The sequence below is a fragment of the Buteo buteo genome, chromosome 9 (genome assembly GCF_964188355.1).
Source record: "Buteo buteo chromosome 9, bButBut1.hap1.1, whole genome shotgun sequence".
In the NCBI taxonomy this organism is placed as follows: Eukaryota; Metazoa; Chordata; class Aves; order Accipitriformes; family Accipitridae; genus Buteo; species Buteo buteo.
In genome coordinates, this window is record NC_134179.1 from 44,351,014 (window position 1) to 44,363,765 (window position 12,752).

General features: G+C 53.5%; 1 protein-coding gene across 2 annotated transcripts; it reads left to right on the plus strand.

The window, feature by feature from the left end:
• Positions 1-303: 303 nt before the first annotated feature.
• CBX1 (chromobox 1) lies at positions 304-12,733 on the plus strand. 2 transcript variants are annotated; one of them, XM_075036428.1, is made up of 5 exons: positions 304-466; positions 8,732-8,907; positions 9,450-9,627; positions 10,369-10,463; positions 11,140-12,733. In XM_075036428.1, the coding sequence occupies exons 2-5, from the start codon at positions 8,768-8,770 to the stop codon at positions 11,282-11,284; spliced, it is 558 nt and encodes a 185-aa protein (XP_074892529.1). In that variant the 5' UTR covers positions 304-466; positions 8,732-8,767; the 3' UTR covers positions 11,285-12,733. The 2 variants fall into 2 exon arrangements, with proteins under 2 accessions (XP_074892529.1, XP_074892530.1); XM_075036429.1 differs by lacking the exon at positions 304-466 and adding an exon at positions 8,016-8,034.
• The last annotated feature ends 19 nt before the right edge of the window (positions 12,734-12,752 follow it).

Here is a 12,752-nt window from a genome sequence, read left to right on the forward strand (position 1 = left end):
GGCCTACCCCGAGGGGCCCGGCCCACGTCACGCCGCGCTGCGATCCCCACCGAAGCGGCGAGCTTCAACCTAACGGGGGAAAAAACAAACAAAACAAAAAAGCCTCTCCCGGGTGGGCGGCAGAGGAGCCGGGGGACTACAGCTCCCACTGTACCCCGCGGCGGCGGCGGGCGGGGAGGGGGAGGGTGGGAAAAGGCGGAGGACTACGACTCCCAATGTCCCCCTCCCCAGAGAGGTGGCGGACTACGTTTCCCAGGGTGCCCCGCGGCGGAGCTGGGCGGGCGCGGGTCGCGGCGCAGGCGCAGTGCGCGGCGGCGGGTACTGGGGTTGGCCGGGCTCTTTTGTTCGAGGGAGGCGGACGGAGAACGGCCAGGCCCGACGGTGCCAACCGACCCGCCCCGCCCGCCCGTCCCCGTACCCCGCTAGGCCCCTTCCCCTCGGTGAACCGTTGGCGGGGCTGTGTAAGGTGGGTGGGGGCCGCGGGTGGGGCCGCGGATGGGGGGGGGTGGGGTGGGTGGTGGTGTGGGGGGGAGGGGCGGGGGTGTGTGTTGGGAGGGGGGGAGAGCGATGGTGGGGAGGAACTGGGCGTTACTGGGGGGGTTGGCGCGGGAGATGGTGTTTAGGGTGGTGAGATGGCGGTTGCGGGGGGGGGGTGCTGGGGAGAGGGGTGGGGGGCGTGTTTGGGGTAGGGCGTGTTGGTGGAGGGGGGGGTTGGGGTGCTGGGAGGGGGGGGTTAGAGGAGGGAGGTGTTTGGGGGTGATAGGAGAGGGGGTGTTAGTGGAAGGGGGGTGTTTGGGGGCGCTGGGAGAAGCGTTAGTGGGGGGTGCTGGGGGAGGGGGATGTGCTGGCAGGGCTGTGCCCCTCCAAGGCGGGGGGGGGGGGGGACCGAGTCTGGGAGTGAGGAGGGGCTGGGCCGGGGACAAAGCTGGGCCTGGAGGGTCTGTGGGGGAGAGGAAGAGGTGAGGGGGCTCTGAGGGGGCTCTGAGGGGTTTGGGGAGAGGTGCGGGGTGTGCCTTTGGACAGAGGCGAAAGATGTGCCTTGGGGTGCTGGGAGGGGGCTGGTGCCTGAGGAGAGAACAAGGGGCTGCTGCAGGGGGTCTGGGCAAATGGGGAGGAGGGGGGTGTGTGCTGGGCTGAGGCAGGGGCTGTGGGGTGGAATTGTCTGGTGGGAGGGGAGAGGCTGGAGCAGGGTCCCCGCTCTGGGGGGAGCAAGGTGGCATTGGGATGGGATGGTGCTTTAAAAAACCATTGCTGGAGCCCCTGGGGTGCGGGGAAGGGAAGGGGGGTGTTCCCTGGGGGGAGAGCTTCAGGGAAAGGGGGAGGCTGGGGAAGGAGGGGGATTCAGGCTCGGCTGCTGTGAGAGCAAGGAGGGGATGAGTGTCAACTTTTGGCGGGGAGAATGAGCGGGAAGCGGCTCAGCAGGCTGTAGGAGGGCAGGGAGTGGGACGGCAGCCGATCCCGGGGGGCCAGGGGGAGGAGAGCTGTTGGGGAGCGAGCTGGGGGGACGTGGGGCCTTGGGGCTGGGGGAGAGCTCTCCTGCAGAGACCTCGGTGCAAGGCTGGCAGGAGGTGGAGGAAAAGGGAGGTTGTGGCTGGCAGGCTGGAAGCAGGGATGCGCTGGGGAAGGGGAGGGGGGAGATGCGGCAGGAGCTGTGTTTGGGTCGAGTCCCTGCTCACCTGCAGCGCGGGCTGGGTGTCGGGGCAGCTCCCCAGCAGAGCTGGCTTTCTCTGGCTCCTTTGTCAAGAGAGGAGGTTTTGGAGCTGGGGAAGTCGAGCCGCACTTGGAATGCGCGTTGCAAAGCATTTGGGGGAAGAGTAGGACTTCTGGAAAGGGAAGGTGATGGAGCCAAAATGGGATTTGTATCTCTGGACAAGGAGGCGGCGAAGCTTTGTCAAGGAAGTGGCAGATGGGGAACTGCCCCGGGAGTGCAGAGGCTGGCTGAGAGGGTGGCAGCGGGGTTTGGCTCAGGGTTGTGCTGTGAAGCTGACCCACTCCCACGTGGCATGGAGGAGATGGCAGGGACTGGAAAGTGGCCTGAGTTTGGGTGGGGAGCATTGGAGACGGGGGGCTGAGTGTGAGGATCCCAGAGGTGGGGCAGTGCTCTTGGCATTGGGTTGATCAGTTTGGAAGCAGCAAGCTCATATGTTGTTCCTATAAAACCAAGAGATCAAAGTAGAAAAGGGCTTTCTGGCTGAATAATTACAGGCTCTATCTGTGAAAGATTTTATTAACTTTAGAAAAAAAAACAACAAAAATCCCTTGTGCATTTGAGAGAGGAAGGTGTTTGCAATGGGTATGTTCGGAGTCAACAGTCCCCATAGGGTTTGTGACCCAGGCATGCTTTCCTATTAGTGCTTGAGATCCTGGCAGTGAAAACGATGAGAAACAGATGTGGCTGCTCTAACCCCACTGCCCAATGCCAGTGAAATGCAGAAATAACCAGGTGAAGGGCCTGCGAGTGCCGGCAGGCAGCTCCTGAGCGTGGGGCCGCTGGGGGAAATACCCCCAGATGCAGTCACTCTGTCCCTAGGGATGAAGGCTGGCAGAGGAAGGTGCTGTAGGGGCCTGGGTTTGCTCATGGAGAGGGAGAGGGAGCATTGTTGGGGGGCCACTGGAAAGCTGGGAGTCCTGCAGCACTTGGGACAATGTTTTCTCGTCTTTCTACAAAAGGAAGAAGAATGTTAAATCCCTGCTCTGACTCCATGAGTGTTTATCTGATCTAAAGAGTTCAGAAGTTGTGTCCACCTTCACATTACAAAATTCCTGTCTGCATGACGGGATTTCTTACCTCAGGTTCTCTTTTCAGCAGGGAGGTAACGTTCCTACTGCTGCATGTGTGTTTCTCTTAAATCCAGAGGTGCATTCTCTCATGGATTGTGAATTTAACTGGAAATGATGTGGCTGAGCTTGAAGGTTGTGGCTTTTCTTTAGTTTGGTCTCCGCTCAAAGGCTTGAGCTTTCACTCAAACTTTCCAGAAATATTTTCTGCTGTTTTCAGGTTCTGGAGAGTGGAAGACTTAACATGCTTGTTCCCACTTCAAAAGAAAGATGCCTGCTGCCTTTCCCTGGCGCGTGTGGAATAAACTTGGCGTGCTCATAAGTCTTTAAAGAGATGAGTGATCCCAGCCAAGTTTGAGAAAGGCAGGAGGAGGAAATGTTTTAAGTTTAAAACTCATTAAAGCTGAGCTGAACTGTTAATCCTTTAAGATGCAGCTAATGGAACTAGTCTGTATGCAAATTAAACCTCTGGGTCTCCACATTTTTCTTCGTAGTCTGGTCTTCCTTTCCTTTGTTAAACTTTCTACTGAAAAGATTAGCACCAGGCATCACGGAATGGTATTAGGTAGAACTTCGCGATCTTCCAAAGATCCAGCTGGTCCCAGCCAGCGGGGCTGAGTGAATTTGTATTTGTCTGGTAGTGGTTTCACTACCTGGATGCTGTTCTCCAGGAGATCTCATGCTACCAGCATGTGCTTCACTCTGATCTACTGCGATGACATGCTGTCAGTGCTAGCTCTTGCTCCTCTGTCTGCTCCTGCCTCAATAATGCAGGCTTTTGTACACACCTTTGTGCTGGGTCTCTTTCTTCATGGCCTTCTACCGGAGTCTGAACTCTTTTCAAGTGGCTTAGGTGTGTCCTGGATCCTTTTCCTCTTAGCTGCAGACCAAGTTATGCTTTTGGTCTCTCTCTGTTCTGCTTTCCCCTTCACAAAGGATTTCAGCTTTGCCTTGAGTGTTAGATAAGAAGCAGTGAATGAAAATGGAAAGATCTGGCATAGGCCCATCCTGAGTCTGTCTTGAAATCATATTTTTCAGTGTAAGCCAACTTTTTTCACACATTAAGTGTAGAAAACTGAAGCTGAATTTTAGGAAACATACTACTGATGAAGTCTCTCAGGCAGGAGTCATCTAGCCCCAAATTCTATAGACATGAGACTGCTCATGTAAATGTAATAGGAGTTGTCTGCCCTCCCCAAAAATGCCCAGGCAAAATGAAATGGCTTCGTTCTGCACCTCTGTGCGCAGGAACTTGGTGTGAGTGAAATGTGTTTACTTGAAAGCTCTGGGGATGAGGGAGCAGAGCACGGGGTAAGTCTTCCTTGCGCTGTGTGTCCAAGTAGACGGGGATTGTTCAGCCTCTCCCCCTTCCTCCAGAGACTACAAACCAGTCAGTACTTTGGGTGGCTGTGGTTTGTTTTTAATAACTAAAATTGGAGGGTTTGGATGTTCCCGGTCACAGAAGGCTGAAATCTTTGTCGAGCACTCTGTTCCACAGAGGCATTCCTGACGTGGAGGAAGAGGGTGTGGGGAGCTGCTCAGATGCTTCACAGATAAAGCCACGAGTTGAGTTTGTACCCCCCCGGGGGGCTGAAGTCCCTTTCTCACACTCGAGCTGCGTTTTTGACTGCAGTGCAGCGAGGGGCCTGTGCAGCAGCTTGTCTCTGTGCTGCTGGCTCGAACACTAAAATCTGTACTGTCTTTAGCAGCAGACGCTGTGAACTACAGCTTGGCCTTATCTGCCCAGAGCACCTTTCTGGCTTGAAGGCTCCGGAGGCAAAACCAGACATTGTCCCTGCTACAGGGACAAATGCCGAGGGGACGGCTTGTCACCAGGCAGCTGGGTGCCAGCCCTGTGTCTGCGTGGGAGCAGACATCTTGAGAACCCACAGAGGCAGAGCAGGCCCGTGCAAGGGGGTGACACTGGCACTCTGTGGTGTAAATGCCTCTAGCAGAAACAGGGAAACATCTGTTGAAAGGAACGGTCCCTGAGTGTCTGGGGACTTTGGAGAGGTTGCTGCCTGCCATACGCTTAAAGATATGGTTGCTGCAGCCCTTTGGTATATTTGTCTCTCCCCTTGGCAAGCTTTTTCTCAAACTGCTCCTGGCCTTGGATTTGCATTTTCTCTGCCCAGCACTTACCACAATAAAATGATGGATCCGCAGTGTTGCATTGCTTGCATTGCTCTGTTGCCTCTCTCTATCTCCCTTTCCATACCTACCTGTCCTACACACCACCTCTAGTTCTAGCAACTCCCCTCTGAGCTCATCTTGGCCAGACTCTACCATTAGACTCTTTGATCCAGTTGCCTTCTTAGGAACCTGCTCAAGAGGCCTGGCGATCCAGCTGAGCATCGTTAGGTGCCTTAAAAACAAGTCTATCTCCAAGCAATAACCACAGCGCTTTCGAATAAAGTCGTTTTGGCTGCAGCTGAACAGAAGTCCCTGCTGAGAGAGGGGAAGCCTGAGATCTAGCCCCTCCAGGTTGTCTTGGAATTTATTTGCTGGTAGTAGCCAGAGGAGTGATGGCACCTTCTTGGGAATCTCCTCTGCCGTGGCATGCCTGGCTCTGGCCCCCTTCTCTGACGGCCATGCAGTGCCAGAGGAGGAGGATGGAGAGGAGGAAGGCTGTCCTGCGCAGGAGGAAGGAACTGCCTGAAGAATTCAAGAGTGAAACACGATCTCTTAGCTTCCCGCTGCAGCGCTGGCTCCTGTTCGGGGATTAGATGCTGGCGGTAGGTTGCAGGCTTTACATTGTTGTATTGCACACCAACTGAGGCGGTGCCAGGCAGCCTGGCCTCCTCCTCGGTGAGTCTGCAGGCAACCAGGAGCCTCGCTGCTTCGGGTTTGCCTCCGTCTGGCATTTGATTAAAGATGCTGTCAGTGTATTTCAGCCCAGGAGTTGAGGAGGGAAAAGCTTCTCTGATGCATGTTCTTGTACAGCTCTGTTTTGGTGAGCTGTTTCCAGGTGGTTGGTTTTTTTGCCCCCACTGAATAGGGTGATAAAACTTCATCCTTGGGGGGCTGGGTGTCCTGTGGCATTGAATAAAGGATCCATGGGGGAAGTACTGCCTGTCTGCAGGAATATCCCTACTACCACCTCAGCTGCTGATCCATACAGGGCAGGGAACTTCTCACTTCATTTAACACTTTGGAGTGGGTTTAGTTTTCACCTTTGGTGGACACTGGAGCCGTGTGAGCACAGTGCAGCATGTGCAGTAGCAGAACAAACTCTTCCCTTGTCCCTGTCTGCTCTGCAGCCCGTTCAGGTGCTGAGCCCTCTTCTGAGACTGCCAGTTAAAAGAAAGGCAGGGGACGTTCCTAGTGCTGAACATGAGCAGAAGGAGGAAAAGGCTTGTGATGCAGAGGCCGGGCTCTGGGACTTCCCAACTTGCTCAGTGACCACCAAGCACCCCTAGATGCTAGCAAACACTTTGGCCGGGCCTTTATTGCCAGTCCTCTGCTTGGTTCATGAGCAGCCCCAGCTCTGGGTGCCGTGGCAGGGGGAAAGTGTCCATTCCTCCTTCTACCCCAACATTGCCGTCAAGTGAGGAGGCTGTGGTTGCCTTGTGGCTGGTGCGTTGAGGGGTGGGGTGTAAAGGGAAGATGTCTGTCTGGCAGCAAGCACGGTTGGAGGCTGATCGCCCTGCTGAGGCAAGAGCCCAGGCGCTGGCACAGCTCGTACACCAAGATCAGGTTGAAAGCAGCAGTACAGTAGCAGGGTCCAAAGTACAAACACATTGGTCCAGCGCCTGCCAAGCAGAGAATTGCTGCTTTCTCCCTCTGTGCTCTTCTGCTCTCCTCGGCTACCCTCGAGCCCTGTCTGGAGATAGCAGCGGAGACGGGGTGGTCTGGAGGGTGCTGGCTCGGCTGCGCTCCCTCCCATCCTCTCTGCTGTGGCTTCTGCTGGTCTGAACTGGCAGTACATCTTCTGGGCTTTGTGGGGCCTGTTTTTAAGACTTCCCCTTTGAAGGATACTCTAATGGCAGCTGATCACTCAGCTCAGCAGCATCTTGTGCACGAGGGAGCTCATCCAGCTGTACCCCGAGAGCTGAGACTGTTGCTGAACTCTGACATCGCCTTCAACCAGTGTAAATCTGCAGGATTTTTGTTTTGCCGTATAAACCAGCCCCAGTTTGCATAGATTTTGCCAGCTGAAATTTATTCTAGAAGATTCATAGTAACCTGAGTGGCAAAACGGAAGTTTCCGGGCAGGTAATGTTTGACCTGCTCACCAGTCATTTTGCTTGGCAGAAAATATGTATTTTACTGGAATAAAAGAGAAGTCATGTTCCTCAGCGCTTAGGCTGTGAAAGCTCCCTGGGCAGCTGTTCAGCAGGGTGGGGTTTTGGGAGGCTGAGGTACAGAGTTGGTTTCAGGCAGTCTGGGTCTCGTTGCCAGCTTTGCCAGTGGCTCTCTGTGATGGCGTAGCTGCTTATCAGAGATAACAGATGGGGAGATTTGAAACCTCCTGACCCTTTGGTCAATCTAAATCAGTGCAACTTGTTCAGCGTGCTCGGCTGGCTGTGCAGACTTCTTTGGAGCAGAGGCTGATGATGAGGTCAAGGTACTAGAGGGCTCTGTGTTTTCCTTGAACCTAAAGAAAAAACCCTTCCAGTGCCACCTTCTCACACAAGCAGATGCTTCGTTGGTGCCTTCCCTTGGGGGGCTGTGTGGTGACTCAGGATCTTGGCTGTGGGGCTGGGACCCGTCGGTGTAACTGATAGCAGCCATGAAGTGGCTGGAGAGCATTTGCAAGGACCAGGGGTGTTTTTAGCAGAACCACCTGCCCAACAGCAGGGACACAGGGCAGGGATGAGGCGCACAGCCATCCCCAGCAGCAGTGGGAAGAGGCTGACCCTGGGTCCGCCGGGCTGTGGTGTTCTTACTGGTCTGAGCTGGGTTTCAGCAGGGAAGCGGGGCCTCTCTGTGGTTTTTGGCTCTCTGAGGTGTTTCGTTTCAGCCTGGGGGAAGCGCCCGGCGTGTTGGCAGGGCTGCCTCTCCTCTGCAGTCCCCCCCTCCACGAGCGGAAAGCAGAGAGCTACGCCGAGGGCTGCCCCGTCACACCAGCCCGTCACACGTTACCTGTGTGCTGCGCCATTTACGGCTGGTAGCCTTGGGCTGTGTCGGGCCAGAGAGTTATCCTAGCTCTGCATCACTTCTGCCGCTTCCCAGCAAGGACTGGATACTATGCAGGAATTTTTGACTGTCTGAACAGCTCTGGAAGATAAGGAGAAAAAAACATTTTCTGGGTTGGTGAGTTAGATAAATATCCCAGAGTGCACATCCATGAACCAGCAAGGAAATTAACATGGGGAGCTTGGTATCAGGGACTATGACTTGTATTTAACTTGGATTAACTATTTATTAACTTTCAGTTAATATCAGCAGTGTGCAGTCTCCCTCCTGCTGCTGTACAGCTCTGCAAGTGCTTTCTGCAGCTCAGGGCAGGGTTGAACTTAGCTGAAGGGCAGGCCAGCAAGATGAGGGAAGGGGAGAGAACAGGTTGGGGGGGGACGTAAGGGTCTTGGCAGAGGAATGACAAGGTGTGGAGCAGCTGACGTAGGATGCAGCTTCATTTCTGGAGGTCGGTGGGCAACACATGGGAGCAACAAGGTCAAGACATGGTATGCTGAAAACAGGGACAAAGTATGGGTGGAATCAGGCAAAGTCTTGATGGAACTGATGAAATAAATAAGGTGCTGGGGAGACAAAAAGGCTAAAGCTGTGTGTCAAAAAGGCATTGTGTAAATGCAGCAGCTCCTGCTGGAGATTCCTGTTTGCCTTTTCAACTGGCAGGACCATCCTGGCCCATCTCTTTGTGTGTTATCTACTTTGGATGTGCCTGTTTTCTCCAAAGCAGCATTCCTGCGCTGTGCTTTGCCTGTGTGTATCCAGTATGTTTGGCAAACCTGACCTTGACACAAACCTGTGGTTCTCTCTCCTCTTTTAGCAGCGTCGCCCGTAAGCTGAAAAACTGGCCAGCACAATGGGAAAAAAACAGAACAAGAAGAAAGTGGAAGAGGTCTTAGAGGAAGAGGAGGAGGAGTATGTGGTGGAGAAGGTCCTGGATCGGCGAGTGGTAAAGGGCAAAGTGGAATACCTGCTGAAGTGGAAAGGCTTCTCAGAGTAAGTGCCTCCCTGCCTGCTGCTGCGGGGTGGGTGCTGGGCTGCTCCAGCACAAGCATCTCTTCTGCCTTTGGCTCCCAAACCCTCCGGGCAGGTAGCTCAGTCTCCCTGCGCCTCTCCTTGTCTTTAAAATGGAGCTAACAGGCCAAGGACAGCCGTAATGATAAAAACGGCACTGCTAAATACCTCGAGCTCTAATCAGGGCTATGGGAGCACAACCTAGGTGAGAAAGTCCCGTTTCTGTGTTGCAAACAGGCTGTGTAGTGCCCTGGTGGGGCTTCCCCCACTTAAACCTGGTGTGAAACAAGCAGCCAGATAAAATGAATTGCATTTCTCTCCCAAGAAGGCAACTAACTGCCCTGCCCTCTTGTATCCCTGCCTGGATCAGGGCAGGGTCCTGCTTCATGGGGTGAGGACACCTGCATCCAGCCGGCTGCTTCTCTCAGCATCTCCGCATGACCTGGTGTCCAGGACTTTTCTAGGGAGGGAAAGCTGCAGCAAGCTGCCCCTATGTAAAACTAAGCTGTTGTCTTTGATTGCAGTGAAGATAACACATGGGAGCCAGAAGAGAACCTTGACTGCCCAGACCTCATTGCAGAGTTCCTTCAGTCCCAGAAAACTGCACATGAGAGCGAGAAATCTGAGGGAAGCAAGCGCAAAGCAGAGTCTGACACAGAGGACAAAGGAGAGGAGAGCAAACCAAAGAAGAAGAAGGAAGAGGTGAGGCAGGGTGGGGTTTCTGTGCTCACCTCCCTACCCCTGCATTTGGCATGGTGTCTAGTAGCTAGAGCAGCCATTTTTCCAAAACCTCAGTCAAACTGTTCTGCTGCATGGAAGGGAAACTATTGCACTTCAGCAAGACACAGCTGAAGTGCTTTTGAAAAGCTGTAGCTTTTGGAAGGAGGCGTGAACTGTTGTCTAAGCTAGGCCTCTTGGTGAATGCTGAGCCAGTACTAGCACTAAATTGAAAGGCCAGTTCTTGAACCAAAAGGGTACAGAGCCCCAGCTTCTTCTGAAGAGCCGCAGAAGGAGTGAAACAGGAGGCAGGAGTTGCCTGTTGCCCCTTGAGGAAGGGGGAACAAGGTGGAGCGGAGAGCCTCCTGCTCAGGGTGCTCAATAGCTGCTTGTGAAAAGGGACAGTTAAAGTCTCTGCAGTCTGGTTTTCATCCCAAGAGCTGCTGAATCTTGGCCAGCACAAGAGCTCGACCAGCATGGCCTTGGAAATGAGATCGCCTGCAGGGCATTCTGCCGTGCTGCCCGGGGTCCGGCAGGAGGTCACCTCCATGCAGTGGGTTTACACCTGAGTGGTCTTCTCAGTTCCCCGCTGGCCTTCGTCATTATAGCTCGAGCACCTGATATGCAGAGCCTTTCTGAACAGCCACCAGTGTGTCCTGGTGACCAGAAACAGGGCTGTGGCTGTCACCCTGGTGATGCTACAAGTGGAAACTTGTCTCTTTTCAGTCAGAGAAACCGCGAGGCTTTGCCCGAGGATTTGAGCCAGAGCGAATCATTGGTGCCACGGATTCCAGCGGGGAGCTCATGTTCCTGATGAAGTGGTGAGTGTGTCTTTGTGTCTGTCACTTCTTCACTTATTCTGTGCCAGAGAGGGAAGGACCTGCGCCTGGGGAGTCCCTGCTACCTGGCATGAAATCTCTCGCGATGGCGCTGCTGCCTGAGGTGACCCTCTGCGCTGAGGCTAACGTGGATGTGAAACGAGCAGGTAGGGCCCTTGGGATTGTGTGGCTCTTAAGATGTCCCCCCGCAGCAGGCGCGAGCTTGGGGAGAGAGAGGGGCATGGTGTCATGGCGCGGGCTGCAGTTTCGGAAGGCTGCACCCAGAGGAGAGCCGTGACGATGACCGCGTCCCCTTCGGCTGTAGTGACACAGGGCTTGTCGCTGGCGCAGGTGGGAGCCAAACCAGTCAGGCGTAGGTGTGAGAGCCATTTGCTTTTGCACCGTTTCAGAAGTACGGAGTGGCTGGGGGCAGGGCTGCAGCTTTGATTTGGCTTCTCTCCCCATCCCCGACAACACAGAGCTGAACTCATGCCTGATTTTTTCCTGGGCTCATGTGCTGCTTCTCCCTGCTCCAGAGCCACTCGGGAAGGAGTTGCTTGGATCCCCCAAGCGCCTCGGGGACTCCATTTATCTGCTGCTTCTTGATTTTTCTCCGGTCTCCACTTCTTCCGCCTCCCCTCCACAGCCCCCTAACTTGCATCTCTGCTCTGGCCTGTAGGAAGAACTCCGATGAGGCCGACCTGGTCCCCGCCAAGGAAGCCAACATCAAGTGCCCCCAGGTGGTCATCTCGTTCTATGAGGAGAGGTTGACATGGCATTCCTACCCCTCAGAGGACGATGACAAGAAAGAGGACAAGAACTAACCCCTGGCACCCGCTCTGGCCAGCCTTTGTATAAAGATCTGAACTGTGGGTTTGAGCAAGAGGGAGAGAACGCAGCTCTGCTCGGTTGGGAGCGTAGAGATGGCTGGAGAAGATGCCCTTTGAAGAGACCAGTATGGTTTCTGTGCCCTGCAGCTGCTCAACTGCTTTATGCAGCTTCATGCTGTGTACAGATTCAAACCAGCCCGGCTCAATTTGAGGGGGGGGGGGGAAGGGCAGGGGGCTACTGGGAGAGTTGGGGGGGAAATTGGGGTGTTTGTTTCGAGGCTGTCTATTTTGCAGCTTGTGGGAGAGGAAGCAAAGCCCCTTCCATGAAGGACTATCACTGGTGAGGGTGGGCTGGGGAAAGGGAGTGCAGATGGATACTGCTTATTCTTCAAAGACCATCTCAGCAACCCACAGCCTTCTTCCCAATAGTGTTAACTCTGCATTTTTACAGCGTAGCATGTGTGTAGGTTTTGGTTTTTTTTTTTCTTTTGCTATTTACTGGTGTATTGGTTTGGGGGGCTGGGGGGAGGGATGTGGGGAAATTGGTCTCTTGTTTCATTGTGGGGGGAGGGAGATGAGGTCTGATGACAATGTTCCAGATCATTTCCAGATCTTTTTTAGAACCTGAATTCAGAAAAGGAAAAAAAAAGGGGGGAGGGGAGAGCCCAGTATTGATGACAGAACTAAGGAGACAGGGACACTGACATGAGACTGAAACTGTGAATGTCCAAATCTCTGGAGCCAAGATCCTCAAAACCCTGCGAGCAATTTTTAAGGGGGGGGTAGGGGGGGATGAGGGGAGACTTGTGAAAATGCAAACTTGTGATTCGTATTGTCCTGAAGCAGAACTGCCAGTTACTGACACATGCATTGTATGTGGGAGGGTGGGGTGCGGGGCAGGAATGGATTTTAACCCTTTAAAAGCCTTTCTACCCTTCTTTCCGTTACAAGGTGCTATTTCTCAAAATTGGGGGGGGAGAGAGACTTCTGACTACTTGTACCTTTACTCACCTTAATTTGACTGTCCAGCCAGCAGCACTGGGAACCCTTTAGTTGTGGGAGGGAGAGGAAATCAACAGCAGCACAAGAAAAAAATAAATTCCGTATTCTCCCATAACAAGTGATTGTTTGTAGGAAGCCAGACATTGGTTCTGGAGCTGGATGTGTTACCCTGAATATTCTGAGTTTGTTTTTTTTTTAATCAGATTTATTACAAATATTGAACTATTTAATGTCTGGAGTCATGAGCCCCACCAGACTCCTGGCACCTCCTTGTAGGGTGGTATGTATCTAGACTTGCATTGTACAAACCTTTTTTTAAAAGCATGTGTTTAGGTTTCTGTGAAAACGTTGTTTAAATGTAAAGTACGTGTTTGGATTTTAACTTCATACCAAGCTCTGTCAGTTTTTTGTCTCAATAAAATTTTAGATTTATAATCCTGATCTTTTTCTTCTCTACCTT

Bases quoted from the DNA above. Each gene is read 5' to 3' on its own strand.
- CBX1 (XM_075036428.1), top strand. From the start codon at position 8,768: ATGGGAAAAAAACAGAACAAGAAGAAAGTGGAAGAGGTCTTAGAGGAA. The intron at 9,628-10,368 runs GTGAGGCAGGGT...GTCTCTTTTCAG, and splicing joins CAAAGAAGAAGAAGGAAGAG to TCAGAGAAACCGCGAGGCTT. The intron at 10,464-11,139 runs GTGAGTGTGTCT...TCTGGCCTGTAG, and splicing joins CTCATGTTCCTGATGAAGTG to GAAGAACTCCGATGAGGCCG.